Source organism: Myodes glareolus, chromosome 20 (assembly GCF_982192425.1).
Source record: "Myodes glareolus chromosome 20, mMyoGla1.1, whole genome shotgun sequence".
Taxonomy (NCBI): domain Eukaryota; kingdom Metazoa; phylum Chordata; class Mammalia; order Rodentia; family Cricetidae; genus Myodes; species Myodes glareolus.
In genome coordinates this window covers 22,160,759-22,188,625 of record NC_142045.1, presented here as the reverse complement: position 1 = coordinate 22,188,625, position 27,867 = coordinate 22,160,759, and the positions used below count along the sequence as shown (strand labels likewise).

General features: G+C 41.2%; 1 protein-coding gene across 3 annotated transcripts in view; it reads left to right on the top strand.

Annotated features, from left to right (window-relative positions):
* Kcnab1 (potassium voltage-gated channel subfamily A regulatory beta subunit 1) overlaps window positions 1-27,867 on the top strand; it is a 376,878-nt gene that overhangs the window by 118,409 nt on the left and 230,602 nt on the right. The window contains exon 1 of one of the 3 annotated variants that reach the window (XM_048424457.3): window positions 15,186-16,546. The exons of the other annotated variants lie outside the window; for them this stretch is intronic. Within the exon in view, the coding sequence (XP_048280414.2) occupies window positions 16,326-16,546 (221 nt within the window). The 5' untranslated portion in view covers window positions 15,186-16,325. Of the gene's footprint in view, window positions 1-15,185; window positions 16,547-27,867 lie in introns of those variants that run through there. 3 annotated transcript variants of the gene reach the window in all.

Here is a 27,867-nt window from a genome sequence, read left to right as displayed (position 1 = left end):
CTTACACAGTTACAAATGAGACACCTGGGGTTTAACCCAGCAAGCACACCACTGGGATCTAGTGGTTGGGGGAACCAGCACTTCCTTGTTCCCCAGGGGTTTCTTGGGAACGGAAGCTATAAGACTCCAGTGATAAGGAGGTAGTTGTTCTGTCTGGTACCTTGTCCAAAAGACTCCTGATCTGATAAAGTGGGGGCCCCCAGAGATCCAGAAAAGTGGTCTACTAGGGTAGATTGGGCAGCCTGGGCAGTCTGAGGTCAAAGATCACAACACCCCAAGCTTCACACAAAGCACAAAAAGCAAAATGAGAGAGATTTTTGTTGTTGTTGGGTTTTGTTTTGTTTTTTTTAGTGGCCCTCATCTTGCTTTAGTCCGCAGACCCGAAGAAGTAATTGGCCCCAATCTTACTGTTAAAAAGCAACTCCCCTGTTACCAAAGCAGGAGCTTTGGGTGTTAGACTTTTTAATCTCTGTGAAAAAGTAGCTGGCACAACTTAAAGGAAGGTATATTTCAGTTCTTTTCAGGGTTTTCCCTCTCTGGTTTCCATTTGTGTCGATGTGGGGCCTGTGCCAAGGCAGAACATCATGGTGGTGGGAACAGGTTGGACAGGAAGCAGGGTTCTGAGGGACAAACAACAGTCTCCTAGGACAGGGCCTCAGTGACTTACTTGCCCCAACTACATCCTACATCATAAACTTTGCTGCACTGCCCAGAATAGTACTTTGTGTTTGAGATCCAACTTTCAGTACATGAGCTTTTGGGGTTCACTCTCAATATTCATTTGCTTCAAGCCCACTTCACAGCTGATTTTTGTGTCATGGCCCCCTTCCTGATGCTCTCCTATAAAGTGTTCCTTGCCTCTCTGGTGCCCGCATGCTCCAAAAGCTCCAAAGCTGTCTGTCCACTTTGTGGGGACATTCTGCCGTAAACAGTAACTTTGGCTGCAGACCTTCTCTGCCCTAGTACACAGCTCTGTGATTTCTGCCATATCCTCAAGACTCTACAGATTCTTGGCTGCACTAGTAGTTTGAATAAGTATGGCCCCATAGACTCATGTGGTGAAATGCTTGCTTGACTCCTAGGAAGTGGCACTGTTAGGAGGTGTGGCCTTATTGGAGTAGGTGTGACCTTGTTGGGGGAAGTATGATACATGGAGGTGGACTTTGAGGTCTCATATATGCTCAAGTCACACCCAATGTGGCAGTTCATTTCCTGTTGCAATGATCCAAAGGCAGCAGGATCACGATGTAGAACTCTCAGCTCCTTCTCCAGCACCATAACTGCCTGCATGCTACCTTGCTTCCTACCATGATGACAATGTATTAAACCTCTGAACTATAAGCCAGTCTCAATTAAATGTTTTTTTATGAGTTTCCATAGTCATAACATCTCTTCACAGTAATAGAAATCCCAACTAAGACAGCTGCTTTGCAACTCATTCCACACCATGAGCAACTAACAGAGGACTCTGCAACCACTCTCAGACATTGCTTTGTCATCCCTGTCCACCAGTCCTGATCCAGCACCATGACTCTATGGGGCTTTTCTGGAAGCCCTTGATTTCCTCCAGCCAGGGTGCAGATTCATAGTAGCTCAGTTTCATGATGGAAAATACACAGGTCCTTCTGAAGAATATTTATAACAACAAAACACATTGTTTTTTTCTGATCCTGCTGTAAAACTCCTTTCAGAGACTTCCCATATCCTTGCCTTTGTCTGCTATGACAGTAAATCCTTATTCTGACTTCCAATCTTTGCTCTGTGGGCTGCAAAAAGCAAACCTCAACAAAGTCATACTTTGTTTTCCTGAAGAGATTTTTTAACAGTTTTATGGAGGCATAATTTATATGCCATAAAATCCTTCTAAAATGAACGTACAAATCAATGATGTTAGTAAATTTATGGAATTGTGCAACCATAAATAAATCCCATTTTAATTTTATAGCATTCCCTTAACCTCAAAAAACTATACTGTGCCCCTTTTTTTCATTAATCCCTATTTCTGTTCCAAGCCCTAGGCATCCACTAATCTCATTTCTGTCTCTCTAAATGTTCCTTCTTTTTCCGTATCATAAAAATAAAGTTATAGCCATGACAGTTGATTTTGAGATATGTTCTGAGAGATGTAGCTAGGAGGTTTAGTTTTTGTGTGGTCACTGTAGAGTGTATGAACACATCTAAGAGGTACAGTTCGGTCCGTCTCTGCATACGGCCCCTTATAATCAGTAGATGGGGTAACTTCAGACTATCAGGCCACTCCAGCATAACACATGCACTCTTATAAGTCAATGTTTGTAAGTAGAAGGAATATACTCTAAATAATGATTAAAACGTAGAGCGTAGTTCTGACGTAGGCTGCTATAATTGTTTCCTTTAATCCTGCACTGTGCAGCATTATGGTATACTTTCTTGTTATTATTCATTTTTACTTTGCTGGGGATCAGACCCAGAACTTCAGCAATGCTAGGCAAGTATTACCACAGAGCTAGATACCCAGACCGGGACAATTCTTTTACATGGCTAATAGCGCAGAAAGTTGTGTGTACCAACATCACCACAAACACATTATTTCCTGATGCAAAATTATTATAGCTATGATGTTACTAAGCGATATAAATTTTTCATCTCCATTATCATGTTAGGGGACCACCGTTCCATATGCAGCCTACCACTGGAGTGTCATTTCAGCGCGCATGACTAGTATAATGTGCAGGGTTTTATCTAATTGCTTTAGTAAGAGTTTAATGACAATTCATATGAAATGTGTCAACAGCCCATTGATTTTTATAGTTAAGCAGAATTCCCTAATTAGGCCTTTTTTACTAACCTCTAATGTGATGGGTTTTTAATTAATACTGTTATGAAAAGTCATGTGTGTGTTTCTCACACATACAAGTGAAATTCATTGGACATGTGATCCTGTTTGTCACATGATAAAGGAGGTTGCCCACTAGTTTTCTAGGGTGACTGTGTCATCCTGGGTGCCAAACAGTCTAAGACTTCTCATCTCTCTGTAGATTGATTCTTTGGGGAATTTTTCTCTGATCATTGTTCCTATGAGTGTGGAGGGCTGTCCCATGACAGGTTTCATTTGTATGGCCTTGGAACTGTCAAGGCTTAGCCTCCGCTCAGAACTTATTAGCCATTTATCTTCTTTAGTAAAATCTCTATGAAAACATCTTGATCTTTTACCCACTGTTTCAGTTCAGTTGTATCATCTTTTTAATTTTTTAGTGTTCTTTAATCATTGTGTGTGCAGACCCTCATCACAGCAATCATTTTAAGCTTCCTCAACCAGCAATAAAGTGACATGTTTTGAGGTGAAACAGCTACTTTTAGAAAATCCATTTTTTTGTTTTGTTTATAAATTGTGCCTTTGATATTGTAGCATTACCAAAGTGTCTCCTAAATGTTCTTAGGGTTAATGTCATTCAATGATTATGATTTGTATTTGTGTATTCTTTTTATGTGGTATTTGTGGTGAGGACCTGAGTTATACTTATTTATTGTTTTTACTTCTGATTCATGAGTGTGTCTAGGTGTCCCAATATCAGATTTTCTGTTTTTAGTATTAGTCTAGATTAATTATGTAAAATAATAAATTTCATTGGGGAGTTTTCACTTACTTTTTTTCAAAACCGACTCCATCCTCAGTTGAACGGCCTTGGCACTATTGTGAGAGTCAGTGGGGAGGGAAGCAAAGACAGGCTTGCAGTCTCCCATTCCTCTCCTTTATGTATATCCTTTTTATTTGCCAAGAGCACACTTTCTTGATTGCTATGCATTTGTGGTATGTTTTCTTAATAATAACTATTCATTTCAAAATTGCTTGTCCATTTAAGTGTTGTTGTTATTGTTCTAGTGCCATATAAATTTTAGAACCATCTTGTCAATTTTTATAAAGAAGTCTGTTGGGACTTCACAGCTACTGAGCTGAATTCCTGGTTCAGGTTAAGGAGAATTACCATCTAGATGCTGAAAAAGCTTTTGACAAAATACAACATGATAAAGGGCTTGGAGAGAGCAGGGATACAAGGAACATACCTAGACATAATAAAGGCAATATACATCAAGCCAACAGCCAACATCAAACTAAATGGAGAGAAACTCAAAGCGATCCCACTGAATTCAGGAACAAGACAAGGTTGCCCACTCTCTCCATATCTATTCAGTATAGTTCTTGAGGTCCTAGCTAGAGCAATAAGACAATAAAAGAAGACCAAGAGGATAGAAATCAGAAAAGCAGAAGTCAAACTCTCATTATTTGCTGATGATATGATAGTTTACATAAGCGATCCCAAAAATTCTACCAAGGAACTTCTATAACTCATAAACACTGTCATTAATGTAGCAGGATACAAGATTAACTCAAAAAAATCAGTAGTCCTCCTTTACACAGACAATAAATGGGCCAAGAAAGAAATCAGAGAAGCATCACACTTCACAATAGCCACAAATAAAATGCAATATCTTGGAGTAACTCTAACCAAGCAAGTGAAGACTTTTATAACAAGAACTTTAATTCTTTGAAGAAAGAAATTGAAGAAGACACCAGAAAGTGGAAAGATGTCCTATGCTCTTGCGTAGGTAGAATTAACATAGTAAAAATGACAATCTTACCGAAAGCAATCTACAGATTCAATGCAATTCCCAGCAAAATTCTTCACAGACCTTGAAAGAATGGTACTCAACTTCATATGGAAAAGTAAAAAACCCAGGATAGCCAAAACAATCCTGTATAATAAAAGAACTTCTGGAGGCATCACAGTCCCTGACTTCAAACACTACTACAGAGCTACAGTACTGAAAACAGCCTGGTATTGGCATAAAAACAAACAGGAGGACCAATGAAACCGAGTCAAAGACCTAAATATTAATCCACACACCTTCTAATACCTGATTTTTGACAAAGAAGCAAAAAATATAAAATGAAAAAAAGAAAACATATTTAACAAATGGTGCTGGCATAACTATCTCAACATGTAGAAGAATGAAAAGAGATCTACATCTATCACAAAACTCAAGTCCAGATGGATCAAAGACTTAAACATAAAGCCAGTCACAGTGAACCTCACAGAAGAGAAAGTGGGAAGTACGCTTGAATGCATTGACACAGGAGAGCACTTCCTAAATATAACCCCAGGAGCACAGACACTGAGAGAAACAATTAATAAATGGGACCTCCTGAAACTGAAAAGCTTCTGTAAAGTAAAGGACATGGTCAACAAGACAAAACAACAGCCTACAGAATGGGAATGGGAAAAGATCTTCACCAGCCCCACAATCAGACAGAGGTCTGATCTCCAAAATACACAAAGAACTCAAGAAATTGGTCATCAAAATAACAAATAATCCAATAAAAAAATAGAGTACAGACCTAAACAAAAAACTCTCAACAGAGGAATCTAAATTGGCTGAAAGACAATATCAACTCTCTTTCTTATCCATGAACACAAACACTGTTTATATTTCTTTAATAACTGTAGAGAATAGAGTGAAGGTGATAAATATACATACTATACATGTGAACATGAATGAATTAGCAATAAAGAAGCTATGAATACATACCATGGAATATCAAGTCTAAAATTTTGTATTTGCAAGAACATTGATAAAACAAGAGGGCTTTATGCTTGCTTAAATGAGCAAGACACAGAAAGACAAATACTACCTGATCTCACTTTCATGTTAGTTAACAGAGTTCAGTGGTTTGGAGTCTGGATAATCTACATCAGGAGGCTTGTTGGTTAAAAAGTAAACTGAATCTGCCTAGTGGTGTTTAGCCTAAATGTTATGAAGCAAAAGTTATCACACTTCCATAAGGACATTTATGCCCACTGGCTTGCTATTATTCCTAGCATCATTTTTTGTTTTCTGGGTACGACTTTTTGTGTTCCATAATACAGAAGTAATATGTGCTTAGAGCAGGAATTCATATATGAGCAAAATAAAGGAAGCAAAATTTACCCATAATCCTGCCACCCACGGGTAACAACTGGTAACATTTTTGTTTCTGACAAAATAGGCTCCTGCTATATATATTATCCAACTGCTTATCAGACCACCATGCCTAGTGAGTCCTTTCTCCATTCTGCTTCTTATGAGAAACCATCTTAATCCCTTCAGCAGATTGTACCTCATGGCTGACTGGCTCCTGTCAGCCCCCACTGCCTTCCTGCCCCAAGCCACCTACCTACACATGGTATCCAGCCTTGTTTGCCTAAAATACAGCTTACACTCCCAACCACACCCAAGGCTCTGATGAACTTTTCTCCGTATTCACATGACTGTCCCGAGGAAAGAGTCACATGCCTGCTCTGAGGGAAGAGCCCTAGTTTTCTTCCCTTTATTCCAGGCTGTTCTCTACTGTCAGTTGGGAGTATAGACTTCATTTTGCATTCTGTATTATTGAAGTCCTCTTTCCAAAGACCAAGCACACCAAGCACACTGCACATTCTCCAACAAGATGCTCAATCTTCCCATGGAAGCTGGTTCTCCTCTGGCCTTGCCTCTATCATTGCCCAGAGCTTTTCTGGTACCACTATGGTTTCTCTAAATCCCTCAGCCCATGTGGGTCTCCCCGCTTCCTCTAAAGAATATCCAGTGGCGTTTGATCTGATGCCCACTAGGCAGCTGGCCATGCATGCCTGCATATTCCCAGCTAGGGAGTCTCATAAAGCGAGGCTGAATCTTCTGCCTTTTCTCATCAGCACTTAGAGCTTGCCAACCGAGTAGCAAATAGTAATTGTTGATGATAAATAGTTGTCTTGAGAAAAGATAATATATGAAAAATGGAAAGAAAAGAACAAATAAAGCTGATAGCATGGGGTAACTGATACAAAGAAATCATGAAGGATTCTCAGCCGAGTCCAAGAATAACAGAAACATTAATAATAACCACAAACCTGTGTGTGAAAATAAAAAAGTCTAAACATAGAAATATTGACCAGGACAAGTCCACCGAATAAATGACATTCCTCCTTTCTTCCTATATCTGTTTTTTCTCAGCTTTGTGACTAGGATTTATGTAACTCTAAGAGAATTTATCTATATATTCTAAAATTTCTTGTTAAAAACTTGGCATAATTCTATGATGGAAAAGTAACTTTAAAATTTTACTTTATTTTCTTTACAAAAGTAGTATATATGCATTGTGAAAGTATCCATATATGGTTGAACACAGGTTTTTCCATAAAGTAGAAGTGTTTTTATAGAATGACATAATTGAGCATTAATTTTAAAAAATATAACTAAGCAAATGGTGTGTCAGGTCATTCAACATGAGTTGAGGTATCTGGGTGGGGGTTCAAACTAAGCAGGAAATGAGTTGCATAGTGTTGGGTAAGTGATTTGCTTCCTTTTCTTCTATTTAGTGCGTATAATTGGTAAATGGAAAGTTTACGTGTTTAAGGTACACAACTTGATTTGATACACACACACATTGTATATCTTGATATATGTATATGTATATCAAGATATACAATACCATTGCTATGTCGATGCTAATTAGCAAAGCTATCATATCAATCTCTCTCCCTTCCTTTCTCCCTCCCTTCTTCCCTCCCTCCCTCCCTTCCTTCCTTTCTTTTTTTGCCTTTTTCTTCTTCATTTCCTCTGCTTCCTCCTATCTGCTTCCCCTTTATGTAGGGACACATAAAGTCTACTCTTGTCGCAGCATTATGTGCTTGACTGATTTTACATTCCACACCGAAGTGGGGTCGGGTGGTATTTGTCTTTCTGTGGCTTGCTTATTTAGTCAAGCATAAAGCCCTATGGTTTTACCCATGTTTTTGCAAACAGCAGTGTTTCAGACTTGATGATATTCCAAGGCATATGTTTCATAGCTTCTTTATTTTTTAATCCATTCATGGGCACTTGCGTTGCTGACACACCTTGGGTTTTATCAATAATGCTGCAATGACTACGGGCATGCACAAAGCTCTTTAAAATGTTGAATTAATTCTTTGGTTATCAATTTAGCAATGGACTGGATGACTCACATGTTTTTCAGGTACTGATTCACTAAGGGACTTGCATACCATTTTATTAACAGCTATTCCACTTTGAATCCCTACTAACACGTTTTCCCGTATTTCCTGTCTTTTACTTTAATTAAAACTTTACTGTAAAAAGTTTCAGATAAAAAGCTTTACACAGTGAAATCAGCCAGACCTAAAGTTTTGACATCTCAATGAGCTTTGACATAGTTATAATACCCATTGAGAAGCTATGGAGCTTTACATTGGAATTTAAACTTGGATTTCACCTCATTGGATTTAGTATTTATACTGGATTTCACTATCAGGTTTTTTTTGTTGTTGATGGGTTTTGTTTTGTTTTTTTATTTGTTTGTTTGGTTTTGATTTTTTGAGATATCCAAAGCATGCCCATACATGAAAGGAAGGAAAAGAAAGATTAGGTAGAAAAAGAGAAAGAAAGAAAGAAAGAAAGAAAGAAAGAAAGAAAGAAAGAAAGAAAGAAAGAAAGAAAGAAAGAGAAAGGAGGGAGAAAGGGAGGGAGGGAGGGAGGGACTGAGGGAGGGAGGGAGGAAGGAAGGAAGGAAGGAAAGGGAAAGCAGGAGGGAAAAAAAGAGAAAGTAGGAAAGGAAGGAAGACAGATCCAGTAATGGACACGAGTTAGGAAAGAGGACAGAAAACTAATTGTTTCTCTAGTTTGGTCACAAATATTTTTTCCTGTCTTGTTCTGTAGTAGCAATCCTACTAGGTCTGAGGAAAGAGAAAGCTTAAGCAACTGTGAACTCAGGATGACTTTCATTCTCACTGTGATGAGAGACTAAAGGGGTCACCTGCATTAGCCTTGCTCCATCTGCTAAAAGGGGCAGAATTAAATGAAAAATGATCCCATATAATCTTGGATATGCTTGGTTTATAAGAATTCTGGTTCAAAGAATGAATTAAATAAAAAAGAAAAGGTCAGTAGGCCCTTTACAAAATATGTATTACTATTATGAGATAGACAGATGTGTATAATAATAGCTTTTCTTTCTTGCTCTAGGAAGAACAAACTTGAACTGAAAGTGACTTTGTCTCAGTAACTTTTTGGAGGTTGAATGTTTTTTTTTCAGCCTCATCTTGTAAAGATGGCTTTCTGTGGGAGGCTCTTTGGGAACTCTATTCACTGTAGGTTTGAAAAGATGTAACACACATCATATGCTCGAGATATTTATCATTTATGTATATAGGTGTTACCTGGGGATCAAACCTAGAGCCAAACACATGCTGGCAAATCCTCTACCTCCAACGTTGGCTATGAATGCTCACAAAACCATGCCCCCTCCCCAGCAACACTTAGTTTTCAGCAGATTGAAATGATTAACAATAGCCTGTTTCCTCTTTCCTCTGGACTAAGGTGATAGGTGTGGGAGCTTTTGCCACAATGCCTAGAAAAATAAAGGTAACTCAACATCTTTTCCTCCCCTTTCCCCATCTCTCTCCTTCTGCAGTCGATCAGTTATAAACTGTCCATAGATAAAGGTTTATAGTATACAATCTTAAAAATGATACTTCAACAATTCTCCGAAGTAGTTTTTTTTTCTTGAAATTGTTAAATGACTTGTTGCTGGCTGAGCTCTTAGGGTGCTGTGGTCACTGTTGTTCAGAGATTAAAATCTGAACGTTAAGAGTTTGTGCCAGCATCTGAGAGAGACAAAAGTCGGGCATGCTTTTAAACAGCATTGCTTCTGAAATATAAATATGATAGGAGAAAAGTGTGGGTACTCACAGCTCAGAGCTTTAGATCAGAACTTTGAAGTCTAAATGTGAATACATTTTAGAACTGTGTTCTAAGCAATTTATTTCCTTTATATTTTCATCTTAAGTTTATAAAATGGTGATTTTTGTAGCGAGGGAGTCTATGACTAAAAACATTTCAATTCATTCAAAGTTAACCATATGCATTATGGCATAATTAATTAATCACTTTGCAGTGCATGAAATAGCAATGTGCCATTTAGCTGATTTTATCATGGATTGGTTATATATAATAACTCTGTCTTTGAAATCAATTTCTCTGTGAGTTAGCCTCTCAAGAAAATCTTTTAACCAAAAACACAGCACATGTTTCTAGTAGTCAGAAGCTAATATAAGGCAATGTTAGAAATCATGGTAATGGATAACAATTTGGAAGTAAAATAACATTCATAAAAGCAGGCAGAATAGCAGTCAGTTTTCTTTCATTTGTTTTCCCAAAAAGCACAAGAAATTGCCTACTATGAAGCTGGCAGAACAAAATCAGCTGAACTGTGAATTTGCCATTTCACTATAGCTGTTTCTATGCATTACTGGCGCACCAGGTTTTCAATGTGAACATTTATTTAAAAAAAAATTAGAATGTGTGGTTCATCTATTTCATAATATTCTGGATTAAGGAAATAGTTGTCAGTGGCCATGGACATAGTTTAAGTGTTAACTGCCTCTTGGAAATAGCACAGTAACAGAACACTTGTCTCTCACATTCAAGCCCTGGGTTTATTTCCCAGGACTAACGCGTGTCCATCCTTTGGTTCATGGCGCTTTATTTCTAGAATAGAGTCTGGTGTGTGAAAATGGGTTTGTCCTCTGCGTGTCCTGCTGGGTTCTTTGGTTGGTCTGTTATTCTAGGAAAGTCAAAGGGTAGACACCTAGAAGTCACTATGTTCAGTCTGAATTTTATTTACTATTGTAAAGGCTGTGTCTCTGTACATATGGGACCATGATGGTTTCCAATGGCAGGTTGAAATTGTGGGAATATAATAACTCTCTAACCAGGTTTTAATAGTCTTGATAAATGACATAGCTCTACTCACAAATGAGGCACAGGAAGCAGCTTGCCATCTGTACAGATTCATGTTTAAAATTCTTTCAGATATTAGCGGATTCTTTTCTGTGTTGGATAACTCCAATTTTGCCTGGCTGCGGGACCAAATGTTTCCTGGCTCCTGCTGGCTGTGCTTTCCAATGGAATATAAACCATAAGTTCTAAGTGGAACCAGTGAAAAATATTTGGTTCAGACTTCGCCGGGAAGAAATTGAATAAACCAATTTTTTTCTGGGTGGTTGGAAAATTTTTACAGCAATAGGATAAGAATAAACAGTCACGAGATACTTTTCATAAAATATTGAGATTTAGACTTTCTAAATTGAATTTATTTCTAGTACTCATAATGGCAATAGGGTTTCTTTTTAAACTGTATTCATAAGAGAGTGTATGTGAAGTCTTTCTGATGAGAAGGGACTTTTATGGTGGGTGAGGAACAATATACATAGTGGTTAAGAACCAAACATTCAGTAAAAGGCTTCCTCGGTTACATCTTAACTAGCCAGAGGCATATTGGATGTGTTTACCTTCTGCTTTCTGAACCAGAGAATGCAGCTCCATCGCCGGAAGCCGCTCTGGAGAACCACACTCTCACATCACTGTGTCTCCATGAGGAAACAAAGGTTCCAAGAATGTTAGAAGCCGGTTCAGCAGCACAGAAAAGGGAGAAGGCAGAGGAAGACTAAGCACCAGGCTTAACTGCATCTCATATATCCCCGTTGTCAAGTCCCCGGGGTTCCCAGGAACACCGAGATGACCACAAAAACCAAAGCTCTTAGATGCAAACTTTACATCCTGTTATCTGGTCTTAAATAACCAAGATCCAATATGGCTGACGCTGATGTCAAAACTCCGCTGCTAGGTAACCAGTAGGAGTCAGTCGTGGCCAAGCTGAAGAGTTTGAAAATTTAGCCCCGTGCTGTGGCAACCTCTAGAAATGTAGTCATGGCGTCTATAGAACACAGTCATAATAGGAGGAGGTCTTTGAAATAAAGATGCCCGCCCCACCCCCGCACTTCCGGTGCGGGAAGGAAGTAAAAGAGAATTGCAGGTTACTCCTAAGTTACAGTGAGATGTCAAGACTGTGCTTGGTCTACTGGTGCCGTGCTCTCTGCAGCTTCAGGATGTCTCTGGGGGTGCTGACTGCTGCCTTAGGGAACATGAGCAAGCAAAGGAAAATATGTAAGCTGAGGAGACCGCTAAACACGAAGGAAATGACCCTGTCAAGACTCACCATAGAACATGAACGTGGGAAAGGATGGGGACTCGGAAATTGGTGAGAGGAGGGTGTTTGGAGGTGACTGTTAACAGACTATGTCACACACACACAGGATGAAACTTACTATTTTTATAATTAGTGTATGCTAGTCAAAGAAGCCACCAGCAAACATAAAGAACCCTGTATGACTTTATGGAGAGGAACCAAAGAGTTTCGCTTGGAGCCTTGCATCAGAGTACATTTCATCAGCCTTTCTAGAGGACAGATCTGAAGATTGTTGTCTATCTTTAGGTGTTTATGACAGACTCTTGCTGTGTAGCCCAGGCTGAGCTGGAACTCACTATTCTATAAAACATTAATAACAGCAGCTTGGGCTGTGTGGAGACTATGTAAGGACATTCATCATGACTAGGAATGACTCTTAGGAGCTTGTACTTTATTAAGTTCCAATAGTTTCTTATGAACAACATTACAGATATAAATTATATTTCTGCCTGTATTAATTCAGCCTGCCACAACCAAGTACCACAAGTTGAGTAGCTACCACAGGAAAAGCTAATTTCCTCTCAGTTCTGCAGACAGTAAGGCTGAGATCAAAGTGACAGCAAGCTTGGCCTCTTCTGAGGGCTTTGCCCTGAGCTCGGAGATGATCCTCTGCTCTGTTTCTTCTTGTGTCTGACCCTGGTCCTTATTATAGGGACATGTGTCATATACGGCCTCATTATAATTCAGGTACGTCTTTAAAGACTGTCTCCAGATACAGTCACATTCTGATACACTGGGGAGAGGCCAGGGTTTCAACACAAGAAGTTTGGCATGAGGCGATCCAGCCCATAACTATATCTATACTTTGTATCTGTATCTGTATACATCTATGTAAATGTATCTATATGCAGGCTTATGTGTCTATACAGCCTGAAATGCTCATAGTGAACATTCCTCTAAATTCTGTTCGGTGACAGCGAGAGGACACACATTCCAAGTCTAATTTCCCTAGCTTAATTAGCGTATGGCCTGTTAGCAAACTTATTAGGAACAGGCTCTCTACAGCCAACTGTTATCTAATTTCCAGGCTCCTGAGACCGATTGCTCCATTAATGCCAGGAAGAGCAAGGATGTCTGGGGAGACTATGGGGCTGCTGGTTGCCTGTCAGAGATGAAAGGCCCTGTGAACCACGAGAAGGAGGCTTGTGCTGTGAGAATCCCCTGGCCTCGGGTCTTTGATTCTCTAGGTGGCGTGTTGCAAAGGCTGGGACACTGGACTACACACGGGAGGAGCAGAAGGGAACGTGGGATGCCTTTTCAATACACAGGCTTTCCTTCAGAGTGAATGGTCAGGGCGTTACCAGAAAATGGCAGCTCCCCATCTCCCTGCATTCCTCTCTCCCTCCCATTTATTTCTTCAGCTCCTCTCAATTATTTATAGAGTGAGGGCTTGTCGAAGACCACACTCTCTGTGCCGTCCTGTGGGGGCCAGAGGTGACTCGGAGGTGTTCTGCCTTCTATGTCTTATTCAGATAACCTCTTCCCTGTTCTGGTCTAGCCTGTGCTTTCTGGCCTTTCTCTGCTAGCTCTTCGACAAAGCTGAGTGCCGCATTGATTAATATATCCAGGCCTCTTTTTGCTTCAAAGTTCCCAGTCATTGCTGTAAAACTGTCAGCATTCTCAGCTGAACTCCTGCCTACACCACACACTCCCTCCCTCACAGCCAGGGCTGAGTTGAAGCCCAGGTTCCAGACCCTTCCAGCCTGGTGGTTATCGCCTCACTCAATTGGTCCCAAGCTGCTTTGTTGGTGCTTTTTTTTTCCCTTTGCTAAAAGCTGTTCCTTTTGATTCCTCCCACTTCTTCCTCTTCTCATTTTTGACTGCTTTTCTGATTCACGTTGATCATCTCCGATGAGCTGGCTCAGTGTGCAAAAATAAAGGTTTCTCAGATCTGCTTCCTCTCTGCCCACTGTTTATTCCAAAGAATACATATATGCCCCTCCACCCCAGTATTCCTGCCTGGCATAAAAGAGTGTGAAGAAGAGGTTCCCATTCAACCCTTCCACCCTCACTCATCCTAAAAATTTCTTCCCATTCATCAACATATTTATTTTCTAAAGGAAAGAGCGAAAGAAAAAAAGAAAAAACATGTGGAGGGTCAAGGATGCAATTCCATAATGTGGTTTCAATCTCATCTTCAGGTTCAAAGATGTTAAGACTAATGTCTTGAATGGATCTCAATGCAAGCATAGACTCTCCTTGAAAATTTTATTTCTATAATTTCATTCGATTGGATATACATGATCAGACCAACTGTTTTACTTATATTTTAGTCCACACAGGCAGAGTGTGTATCATCCCTGAACATGCCAGTCCAGGGGTGACTGCTTCCCCCACTCCTGCCAATCAAATCAGACCCATTGCCACATGGGACTCTTATTCCTCTTGGAAGGCTCCCTGAGTCTCCCACGTGCCTCCCGAACCCCCAGACATTGACATATTTGTGTCCCAGCAGCGGAATCAGATACCAATAGGAACTCCATTGAGGAATGGGCAATGAATCAATATAATGTTCTCCAGACTCCAGAAATCTGTCCCCGCTTCACTCTGGTGGGCTCGGCTTGGCTATCAGACTGTGAACCTGTAGAATGCAATTTCCAACATAGTCTCTGAAGACGGAATGCTTTGTCCTTTCCACTCAGATTGCCTGTTCCTTGCCGAGGGAGACAGGGCTTCCTACTTTCCCTTCTGTATTGATCTCGGTTGTAAAGTCCAGAGAAGCTCCTCACAAGTAGTGTTTGCTGTTTCTCCTTGCTTGGCAATGAGGTCTGTTAGGACTCATATTCAGGAAAAAAAATGCTTTGTAGAAGCCAGAGTTTAAGTAAATCCACAGGAGGGTTTTTTTTTTCTCACATACTTCAAGCAGAGAGATAAATTATCGATCAACTGATAATTTGGTCTGACACATTTCTTGGACAGTTACTGATCTGGATGGAACAGACTTGTAGACAAGACTCATTTAGGCTCAGATCATAGGGCTTCTTGATGCCCATCCCTGTGGCCAGAGCAGCATATACGGCTCCCCTTACCCTCTGGACCCTTCTGGGAAGTGATATTGATCTGCTTCTCCCCCATTGCACCCACCGCCAGCCAGTCAGCCCCTCCAGTGTGGAGAACTCATTGCTCCCTGCAGCATCTCAGAAGTCCCTACTCTGGTATTCGACATAGATTTTCAGTAAGTTAGCAGACCTAACTCCATATAGACTGCACCGTGGCTTTTCAGGAAACTTTGAACTTATCTGCATAAGAAATAGCACGCAGAGGAGATATGAGCCCTTACAAGGCTAAGAGCAGAATTCCAAGCTGTAAATCCAGCAAGCCAGGCAGTATTCACGTGTTAATCACTGGCGTGCTCCTCTGAGGAGCACCCCGCTTAGCTTTCTCCAGTTCCTACTCTTGTGCTGCAGCAAGGTTTGGTGACATCTAGGCAGAGCCCCCTCTTGGAGCTGCCCTCCCAGTCCTGTTCTAGTAAGGAGTGGTCACAGTGATCTTTCCTTCCCACTGCACACAACGGCAAGGCGCTTCTTAAAGGGACCTTCCAGCTCCTCCATGCCGTCGCCAACCCGAGTAAGTGCAGGCTCAGGAACCCCAGCTTTCGCCTGAGGATGAGTGGGGAGGGGTCCTGAGACGCCTCCACCTCCGCATCCTTCAAAATCCGGGAAGGAGGCAGCTGACTGACAGAGTGGATGGAGACCTCGGGTCCGCGGAGCCCGGCTTGCTGTTAGCTGCTTCTTGGGATGCTCCTCTCCAGTTGAGCCTCCTGCCTATGATCCAGAGGGTGCTGGCGGCGCATCTTGCGGTATGCCTGTGTTGCTTTGAGCCAGCGCCCAGAAGCCAGCCCTCCGCATCCAGGCACCTCGGACTGGCTCCAGGCAGGGTTGTGTGCAGTCACCATGAACGCTCAGCTCTAGGCTTCTGCATCAGCCTCCTGACCACATGGATCTGGCTGTTTAATCAGCCGAGCTCACAGACGGGGAAGATTGGGGAGGCTGATCCGCGCTCCAGCTGCTGAAACAACTTCCAGCCTGGCTGTTTACTTCTTTGGGTCCCCGGGACTCTGTCCTGAACCTCAGCCTCTCCTGAGACTCTGTGGGCTCTGAAGTCAGCTGCCGGGACTCCTCTGAAGGCATCCAGGAAGGGGGGCAAGAGGGGTTAAAAGACAGCAGAAGTCCCCCAACTGCTCACCCTCTGCCGACCGCCTGTGCTGTGGGGTTCTGAGAGGACCTTGCGCTGGTCTTGGGAAGCAATGCAAGTCTCTATAGCCTGCACAGAGCACAATTTGAAGAGTCGAAATGGTGAGGACCGACTTCTGAGCAAGCAGAACTCCACCGCCCCCAATGTGGTGAACGCAGCCCGGGCCAAATTCCGCACTGTCGCTATCATCGCTCGCAGCCTGGGGACCTTCACCCCTCAGCATCACATTTCTCTCAAAGAGTCCACCGCAAAGCAGACTGGAATGAAATATAGGTATGAATGAGAGGTCCCTCCGCCGGGGCTTTCCATGGGCTTTGCAGGTGCAGTCAGGCAGTCCTTCGGTTTTGAAGTGACTTAACTCAGTGCTGCTTGGCTTAATTTAGAATTCTCAGGTGTTTGCTTTTAAATTAGACTTTTGGGGGGAGGGGTGAAAAAACCTCAAGCTGGTTGGAAGCCTGTGCGCGATTTTTAAAATGTGGCCCATTTTGTGTATTCTAAGTGTTATGAACACCTTAGGACCCAAATGAATTCCAGGCAGTAAAGACACGGGAGCTGGAAACTCTCTTCTGCTAGGAGAGTTTGGCAGGAGCAGAAGTGTGTGTCCGGCTTGATGCACAGACAGTAGATTCTGTGCTTATCCTATCAGAGAATTTCCCATCCCACACTACACCCTTACCTTTGAGAGACCAAGAGAACATGCTAAGGACAGCTTTTAAGGAAGGTTCATGGCAGAAACACAATGGTACATTAGAGTGAGCACTGCTATATTTAAATCAAAATCACTGCCCGGGATGAAATAGGCATGAACGTTGTGAAATACAGAGGATCAGGTTTTCAAGGCTTGTAGATGTCTTGTGTTTCTATTTCCTGTAGCATAAGAAATTCATTGTTTTCATAGATAGAAATCTTCCCATAGTAGAAACAGCTCAACATTCGAGGATGTTGCGCCAGCCCTCAGGACGTCAGTTCTGCAATACTGCTGCACTTCCAGCTTCTAAGTGTCTGAGCCTACAAAGGAGAGAAGCTCCTGACACATCCTCCAAGTCCTTGGTTACTCTCCTTTGCAGGGGACACTGTTCATTGTTTACTTCTCTCTCTCTCTCTCTCTCTCTCTCTCTCTCCCTCTCTCTCTCTCTCATTTGCGAGAGACCAGATTATTGAATAAGGTGAACTCCGTACAATTAAAATACTGCATATTGAAGACTGTGTTTTCGATGTGAAGTAAGCATTTTAAACTTCTCTATAAAAGTTGCCCTTGGTGAAAGTCTATCTGCAGAGTTAAGGGAAACCTTCCATGGCAAAAGTAAATCTTGTTTTTTTCTGATATTTTCAAGTCAGTGAGAAAGAAAACCTCTGAATGGGGATGGGAGGAAGTCACCCATAATCGAAGTTCTGAGTCACAACCATAGGGTGAGGACAAGTCACCATATAAACCACCTGACTTTGGTCCTTTCCTCTCAAGGGTCCGTTTCATGAGCCCTCTGTTTTCTCTTGCATGTCTAGTGGGCATGGGACCCCACGGTGACTCCAGTCACTCGCCCTCTGGCATTTTCAGCATAGCTGCAGTGACACGCATGCAGCCTTAGTCCCGTGCGCAGTGGGTGCTGCTGAGCCCGCAACTAAGCTGATGCCACCAGAGAAGAGTCCAGGAACAAGGCACCCCAGGTTGAGGTGGCCCCAGTTGTGATCTGCGGTATTTGGCAGGACAATAAACGGTTTTCCTGTAAAGCACAAATTACAAAGCCACACCCGTACTGTGTGGCCACAGGAAGCTGTGTGTTGTGTTGCAGGTGTTTGTCATAGAATGGTTCTGTCTACCAGGCTTTTGAAGTTGGGAGTTCTCCATTAAGGTCTTCCTAGGAACACAGTTGAACTCAGGTTGGACCGTAACTGTCTCACCCTCCGAGAAGCTCAATGTGGGCAGTGCTCCTGGGGATATGCCTTTCCTCACTTGCGGCTGAGCACAGCCCTTCACTGGCTATCATCTGGGTCCTTCAGCACTCTTGAGTTTGTGGTAACTAAATAAAATGCCTCTTTTCCGGTCCTCTTCACATGCAGTGCCTCTCCATCTACGGCAGGTGTTTTGTGTGTGTGAATCAGACTTCCCTCCTTCAAATTCTACTCAGAGTGACATTTATGAGAAAGATTATGAGAGAATGTCATATGCATGCCAAGCTTTCTTAGGGTATGGAGGAGTAGGGCAATTACTATCTCCCCGAAATAGTGAGGGTATTTTTGTTACCTGAATTATGTTTTTGTTACATTGTTTCATCTAGAATATAATGTGAGTACATGGGGTGGTTATTAAGAAGAAATTGTAATGATTTTGTGTTAGCGAGAAGATAACTGGCTTGTCTGGAGAGTCATTGGTGAAACCAGAACCGTAAGTTAGTGATTGGTTGTGATCAGAATGCCATTTTTACTCTTGAAGATGGTTTTCATGTTAAAGCTTTGAGGACTAGCCACCAACTCCTGGGGCAGAAGAGAGAAGGAATCCAAGAAGGTTGTTCATAGTTTTCTTCAGAAATTATGTGCAGTGAAGAAGCATTCATGTAGCCAGTAACAATTTATGGCACACCTACTCTCCACGAGCACGGAGTACTTAAACGCAGAAGCCCAACAAGACTTAGGAACTAGCTTCAAGATGGGAAAAGGCACCCCTAAAAGGAAACCAGCAAGTAGATACTCAAATTTTCTGTTGTGACATGCTCTTGTAGGGCTACGCACTAGGGTGCTGTTTCTGTCTATTTGGGGGCTGCTAGTTCCGCTCGCATCCTATGTCGAGTGTCATCTTGGGGCATGAACCGGCCAGATCTCCAGCTCACTTTGCAGTCCCACCCTTTTAGGTTCAGCCTTGCTGTAAGGCCCTGGTGCTCCCTGACAGTTTAGGACCTGTTTATGACCATGAGGAATAAGTAGGCTTCTTTCTGCTTCTATAATGATCGTGAGTCTTAAATCTCAATTCTTAAGACTAGGAATAATGAGCATAGGTCAAGAGCTCATAAGCTGGGAGCTTAGCAACAATGAATGTGTTTGTACAAATCTTTGAAATTTTGCATTGTAATTAGATTCTCACCACAACTGTGTGAGAATCTTCTATCAAACCGGATATTTTTTTCAGGGCTTACTATGAACAAAATAATCTCCAAGAACATGCTGCTGTTCCAATGTTACTGTTAGCGGAAGAACAAGACTCTTCCTAATGCTTGCTCTGGGGCTGTCTGTATCTAAGACTGTTTTGTGTTTGGTAATTACAAAAGTTACTTTGTCTTAGTTTTCCTTGCTTTTAGTCTGCATTTAGCAATGCCTGATAGCTTGGTGGGAACTCTCCAAGCATATATGAAGGATCTCCGGGTGGTAGACGTTCCTACACACACCTGCCCTTCATCCCCCAGAGCTAATCTGTCACAAGTTAAACCAGGTTTCCTTACTGACTTTTTTTCTGTTTGTTTGAGGGGGTGTTCCGTTTTAAGGGAACTTTTTAGAATGCCCCAGGTACCAATGTTTGACATGGTTTGGAACTTTTTTGATTATATAGCACAACATATTTGTGTTTATTAAACCCCTCTTCCTATTCTGAAATTATTGTTTTAGTTTGACAATTTAAATATTGATAACCTTAATTTTATTAAGAAAAATGTATTTGAACCGTGACAGTGTGACCTTGTGCTGTGTAGTTACATAAAAAGTGCAGTTAGTACACAGTTGGATACAGGCTTTACAATATTTTAAAGTTTTATTTGCAAAAAGAACATTACATATCTGAGAAAAAATCTTTAAATCCCTTTGAAGAGTTCAAATTTTCCTATTTGTAGCTAGCTGCATTTGACCATTAAACTTTTTAGAAATACTTATAGATGTGCAGGAATTTTTAACTGTATAGACAATTTCGATGACCCATTACATTTTCAGTGGCAACATAATGTTACCGTGGTTTCAAACCTTGAAAACTGTCTTCTAAGAGAGAATTGATTCAGGTTTCACCAGGCAGGCGTGTGTTCATTTGGATGTGTCTATGCAGGTTCACCACAGTAAAGAGTCGGAGTGTTTCCCCAGTCCCAAGGCCTCCTGGTACTGTTCCTTTACAGCTGTAACTATCTGCTCTCCAGACCCTAGTGCTCAGAAGTCACCAGTCTGTGACAGATCTGTAATTTCATTCTTTTAAGAATATTGTATAATTGGAAACATACAAAATGCTATCTTTTAGAAATGGCCTCTTTCTCCCCTCAGAGAATTTGTGGCCACAAAGGGGGTCAGACTTGCAACACCATGGAAACGTAGAGGAAGACATCAAGACGTGGGGTGGGCATCAGTAATAGGGGATCCACAAGGACTTGTGAGCCGTGTAAGCCCATGGTTCTGTTAGGTAACCAATACCCTGGCAGCTGGTCTTCCACTATTGAAGTGTTTAGGTCTGAAATAAGAGAATATATGTTGAATTTCATAGCACTCTTAGCAAAATCAAAACTGCATTGAAAAGACACAGATCCCATCCCTGATGCCTCTGTGGCACTCCTCAGAGTAGCATTTTTTTTTTTTTGGTTTTTTTTTGACAGGGTTTTTCTGTAGCTTTGGAGCCTGTCCTGGAACTAGCTCTTGTAGACCAGGCTGGTCTCGAACTCACAGAGATTCACCTGCCTCTGCCACTCCCAGAGTGCTGGGATTAAAGGCATGCGCCACCACTGCCTAGCTTCAGAGTAGCATCTTTAAAGCACACGTTGCATCCATGGCTCTGTGCCTCCTGCCTCTCTAAAGCACACATTGCATTCATGACCCTGTACCTTCTGCATCTTTAAGGCACACATGACGTCCATGGCCCTGTGCCTCCTGCATCTTTAAAACACACATTGCATCCATGGCCTCGTACTTCCTGAATCTTTAAAGCACACATTGCCTCCATCTCCCTGTACCTCCCACAAATAGTGGGTGGATTTAAAATCAAAGCAATTCAAAGAAGAGATCAATCTTATCAACTGATTACATAAAAGGCACTCGTGTGTGTGTATGTGTGTGTGTGTGTTCATGTGGGGAAAGTGGGAGGAAAGGGTGGGTTGAAAAAATATGAGCAGAGCCAGATCTGTGGTTATGTTTCAGATGGAAATACTTTCAGTATCTAGTATTAAATTTTAGATTTTAGTCCTGAGAAGGGAATAGCCTGGCTATTTAAAATGCCAAATTTTTAATTAGAGAAAATTTGCTGACTGCCATCATGATTTTCACTGATGCCCATGGGTGTGGGCTTTCCTCTCTGCCTCAAAGCCAAATGGTGAGTGAGAATGGAGAGGTGGAGGAACCTTCCTAAAAAGTAGCTGCTGAGTCAGTCTCATGGAGTTTATTCCACCTCTGCAAGGCAGCAGTCAGAAGTCTGGCATCCATGGGATGGTGAGAAGGTGGTGGGAGGGATGGGGGACCGCAGGATGTTGTCAGGCAAATGTTGTCCCAGTTCCATGACTCTGGAAGTGTGGGGGTGGGCATGGGGACTGTGTATATTTGTGTGCTGATGCCCAGGCCTGAATACATATCTATTTTCAGTGATTGATCCACAGGTTCCAGAACCATCTCATTTCCTTGCTGTAGTCTTCGAATTGGTTGCTCCACATGGAGCCTTTAAGCCCCAGTTCACTCGATGACTGTCCTCATGTTGGAGAAACTCTTCTCTTTATCGTTTCTGCCAACTTTTCAATTTACAGTAATTGGATAAATGTTCTGAGAGGAGAGAAGGATCCCATCAGATTCAAAAGAAAAATCAAACTCCCAGGTTTCACTTTGATTTTTCAAACTCACTTGATCAAACTACCCGTCTTTTTCTGGTAGATTAACAAGTGGGTAGTATGGGATTTGGGCAAGGAAATTTGATCAAAATAGAGGAATCTTGACTTCATTGAGTATGTTTTTGAAACTACTGTTAGGTAAGAAAAAATACCGTTATAAGAATAATAGAATTCATAAACATTGGTTCACAGGTGTCCATTAAGAATTTCAAAGCTAGCTGATCTACATGGGAAGTAGAAAAAGACAAGATCTCCTGAGTAAATTGGGAGCATGGGAACCACGAGAGAGGGAAGAAGGGGAGAGGGGAAGAAGGAAGGAAAGCGGAGAAAAACATATAGCTCAATAAAAACAATAAAAATAATTTCAAAGCTTGGGTTTAAGGCAAGCCTCACAACCGAGTTCACCCAGGACCCACAGTAGAGGAAGGGAGCTGGGACTTGGAAATATTCTCTCTCACCTCCTCACATTTATAAATAAATTCTTTAAAGACTTCAGAATCAATAAGACAAATACCAATTAGGCATGATAAATTATTTCATATGAGAGGCTATCATGTTTCCTGCTTAAGAAATATTTTTGCCAGAGGAAGGATCTATGGTGATAAGCAAAATATACATCAGTATGGTCATGGGCCACGGCCGATTCAGGCACCCTCTCCTCTGTCCAGAGAGCAATCTGGGGGATTTCTCCTTGGACCTGGGATCCCATATATAATCAAGTCTCCTGTAAACCCTAAAATGGCTCCCTTAGTTGAAATATATTGTTCCCTGATCCCTATTTATCCTACCTCCCTCCCCCCCCCATCCCCGGCCACCAAGCTTTCCCCGTTCCTCCCCTACTCCCTTCTCTCTAGTCCTCTCCCCCTCCATCGACCCTCCCACCCCCCCATGCACCCGAGGTTACCTGGGACTCATGTATATTTCCTACCTCCTGGTCGGAGGCCCACATTGGAGGACCGGATTGAGCCCCCCGAGGTCCGGAGGGGGAGCGGAAGGAGGAGGAACATGAAAAACGAAATCAGTACTGCGAGGGATGCTATCACCCACTGATACAAGGGAACGGATCTGATGAGAGTTTACCAGGGCCAGCCGGACTGGGACTGAACGAGGACGTGATCTAGACAGATTCTCGGAATTTGGCCGGATTCTCTGACTGTGGCTGGCCCGGGGTCTTTCTGAAAAGCCATTGACTATGACACTGGGACCTGTTTCCTCTGCATATGCTGGATTTTGGGGATCCAGTCTGTTTGGATGCTAGCCTTCCTGGACCTGGAGGGAGGGGGAGGGAGCTGGAGCTTCCCACAGGGCAGGAAACCCTGACTGCCCTGGGGGACGGAGGGGAAGGAGGGGGGGAGTGGGGGGAGTGGGAGGGTGTTGGGAGGGGGGGCGGAATTGGAAACTTTTATAATTTAATAAAATTTACTATAAAAAAAAAAAAAAAAAAAAAAAAAAAAAAAGAAATATTTTTGCCAATAATTTCCACTCTCCAGAACTAGAAAAGAGAGTTCTAAGGCCAGTTTATGGTGAATGTGAAAACACGTTGCCTGACAATTTCAACATTGAGAGCTACTATTTTAGGATGACCATCATAAGTGATTGGTTAGTCAGGCAGGCATTGCTAAGGGTGCCTCAGATACCAATTTGAGGAATGACATTGCCTTATACAGAACACCATGTCCACAGTCAGAGTTACACAGGCAATCAAGGGGACAATCAAGACTGAACTCAGGGCTCCTGGCTTCCAGAACAGCGTCCTTGATGTTCCACTAGCTTTGATTTTGCAGCTTTTAGATCTTGACTGTTTTTTTTATTCTTATTTTCTTACTCTTTTAAAATAAAGCTTTATTGCCAATTACCAGTAAATGTTTGACTTTGTTCTCCCAAGATCTGATCATTTACTTGTTACTCTTTTTTTTTCTTTTTTTATTGTTTTTATTGAGCTGTATATTTTTCTCCACTCCCCTCTCTTCCTATCCCTTCCCCTTCCACTCTCTCCCATGAACCCCACTTTCCGAATTTACTCAGGAGATCTGTCTTTTTCTACTTCCCATGTACATTAGATCCATGCATGTCTGTTTTAGGTTACTTTTTGTTGTCTAGGTTCTCTGGGATTGTGAATTGTAGGCTGGTTTTACTTTGCTTCATGTCTAAAAGCCACTTAGAAATGAGTGCATGTGATATTTGTCTTTCTGGGTCTGGGTTACCTCACTCAATATGATGTTTTAAATTTGCCTGCAAATTTAAAGATGTCATTATTTTTTATCACTGAGTAGTACTCCATTGTGTACATATACCACATTTTCTGAGAAATCACCATACTGATTTCCAGTACCAATTTGCACTCCCACCAACAATAGAGGAGTATTCCCTTCACCCAACATTATCTCCAGCATAAGGTGTCATCAGTGTTTTGATCGTGGCCATTCTTAGAGGTATGAGATGGAATCTCAGAGTTGTTTTGATTTACATTTCTCTAATGGCTAAGGATGTTGAACATTTCCATAAGTGGTTTTCAGTCATTTTAGATTCATCTGTTGAGAGTTCTCTGTTTAGGTCTGTACCCCATTTTTTATTGGATTATTTGTTCTTTTGATGACCAATTTCTTGAGTTCTTTGTGTATTTTGGAGATCAGACCTCTGTCTGATATGGGGTTGGTTAAGATCTTTTCCTATTCTGTAGGCTGCCATTTGTCTTGTTGACTGTGTCCTTTGCTTTACAGAAGATTTTCCATTTCAGGAGGTTCCATTTATTAATTGTTTCTCTCAGTGTCTGCTATTGATGTTTTAAGGAAGTGGTCTCCTATGTCAATGTGTTCAAGTGTACTTTCCACTTTCTCTTCCATGAAGTTCAGTGTGGATGGCTGTAAGTTGAGGTCTGTGACCCATTTGGACTTGAGTTTTGTGCATGACAATAAATATGGATCTATTTTTATTCTTTACATATTAATATACAGTTATATCAGTACCATTTGTTGAATATGCTTTCTTTTTTCCATTTTATATTTTTTGATTCATTGTCAAAAATCACGTGTTCATAGATGTGTGGATTGATATCGGGTCTTCGATTTGGTTCCATTGGTCCTCCTGTCTGTTTTTATGCCAATATTAGGCTGTTTTCAGTACTGTAGCTCTGTAGTAGAGTTTGAAGTCAGGATTGTGATGCCTCCAGAAGGTCCTCTATTGTTTTTTATCTTTTTTTTTTTTTTTAAAAAAAAAAGTTCCTCTATTGTACAGGATTGTTTTGGCTATCCTGTTTGTTGTTGTTGTTGTTGTTGTTGTTGTTTTGTTTGCTTTTTCATATAAAGTTGGGTATTGTTCTTTCAAGGTCTATGAACAATTTTGCTGGGATTTTGATGGGCATTACATTGAATCTGTAGATTGCTTTTGGTAAGATTGCCGTTTTTACTATGTTAGTTCTACCTACCCAAGAGCATGGGAGATCTTTCCACTTTCTGGTGTCTTCTTCAATTTCTTTCTTCAAAGACTTAAAGTTCTTGTCACACAAATCTTCCATTTGTTTGGTTAGAGTTACTCAAGGTAGTTTATATTACTTGTGGCTATTGTGAATGGTAATGTTTCCCTGACTTCCTTCTCAGTCTATTTATCATCTGTATAAAGGAGAGCTACTGATTTATTTGAGTTAAACTTTTATGCTGCTACATTACTGAAAGTGCTTATGAGTTTTAGAAGTTCCTTGGTAGAATTTTTGGGGTCACTTATATAAACTATCATTTCATCAGCAAATAATGAGAGTTTGACTTCTTCTTTTCCGATTTGTATCCCCCTTTTGTTGCCTTATTGCTTTAGCTAGAACCTCAAGTACTATATTGAATAGATATGGAGAGAGTGGACAACCTTATCTTGTTCCTGATTTCAGTGGGATCGCTGTGAGTTTCTCTTCATTTAGTTTGATGTTGGCTGTTGGCTTGTTGTATATTGCCTTGATTATGCTTAGGTATGTTTCTTATATCCCTATTCTCTGCAAGACCTTTATAATAAAGGGATGTTATATTTTATTGAAGGCTTTTTCAGCATCTAATGAGATGATCATGTTGTTATTATTCAGCTTGTTTGTGTAGTGGAGCATATCCACAGATTTTCATATGTTGAACCCTCCCTGCGACTCTGAGATGATGCCTACTTGGTCATGGTGGATGATTTTTCTGATGTCTTCTTGGATTTGGTTTGCCAGTATTTTATTGAGTATTTTTGCATTAATGTTCATGAGGAGATTGGTCTGTAATTCTCTTTCTTAGTAATGTCTTTGTATGTTTGGGTATCAGGGTAATTGTAGCCTCATAAAAAGAGTTTGGCATTGTTCCTTCTGTTTCTAGTGTATGGAATAATTTGAGTAGTATTGGTTATAGTTCTTTGAAAATCTTATAGAATTCTGCAGTGAAACCATCTGGTCCTGGACTTTTTTTTGGTTGGGAGACTTTTGATGACTGTTTCTATTTCCTTGGCAATTATTAATTTGCTTATCTGGTCTTGATTTATTTTTTAAGTGATATTTATTCTGCAAATTGTCCAATCCTTTAAGTTTTTCAATTTTGTGGACTACAGTTTTTCCAAGTATGACCTGATGATTCTCTGGATTTCCCCCATGTCTGTCGTTAAGTCCCCCTTTTTGTTTCTAATTTTGTTAATTTGAATATTCTTTCTCTGCTTAGTTTGGATAAATGTTTGTCTATTTTGTTGATTATCTCGAAGAACCAACTCTTGGTCTCATTGATTCTTTGTATTGTGTTTGTTTGTTTCTATTTTGTTGATTTCAGCTCTCAACTTGACTGTTTCCTGCCTTCTTGTCTTTCTGGGTGAGTTTGCTTCATTTTGTTCTAGAGGTTTCAAGAGTTCTGTTAACTCACTAATGTGGGATTTTTTTCCCAGATTCTTCATGTAGGCATTTAGTGCTATGAACTTTCCTCTTAAGACTGCTTTCAATGTGTCCCATGAATTTGAGTATGTTGTGTCCTCATTTTCATTGAGTTTTAGGAAATCTTTAATTTCTTCCTCTATTTCTTCCTTGAGTCATTGGTGATTCAGGTGGAATTTATTCAATTTTCACGTGTTTGTGGGCTGAAATTGGTGTTACTGTTGAATTCTAATTTTAAGTCATTGTGATCTGATAAGATACATGGTGTTATTCCAAATTTTTTTTTTTTTTTGTATTTGTTGAGGTTTACTTTGTTACCTAGTATGTGGTCAAGTTTTTGCGAAGGTTTCATGAGGTTCTGAGAAGGTATATTCTTTTAGGTTTGTATGACATGTCTTGGCCTGCTTTTTAATACAAGGAAGAATTAAAAGACCCCAAAGTGTTTCCACAGCAAGTCTATGCTGTTGTGCATCCTAAAGTCAGTCACAAAGTAAACTCCAGATGACAACGCGGTTACTGCTAAGCTGTCTATTACGGTGATGTCTCAGAAAGCGATTCCCTGACTCATGGGGAACAGACCGGGCTGCATGTCCGTGCTAGGCAGAAACACTCCTCTGACCACTTGAGATGGACACCTTCCGTGCTATTAGAGACTGCATTAAAAAAATCTTTGGCCCTGAAAAGTGAGAATCAAAATACATTTAAACATCTTCACTGGTTCATCTTCTGGCTCCCAGATTGGAAACCAAACCAGAAGCCCAGAAATAATTTTCATTTGTAAGAGTCGACAGCCAGAGAGGACTCGCATGGGCCATCTGGTCCAGTCCTTGTGAGAAATCTGCCCTGCTTTTCCAGCTTGGTCCGTGCAGCAACTACTTATAAGGCCTTTGAAGAAATCTCTGTAATCCCCTTTCACAGCAGCCATGAAAAGTTTGGCTTGTCATCTTAAG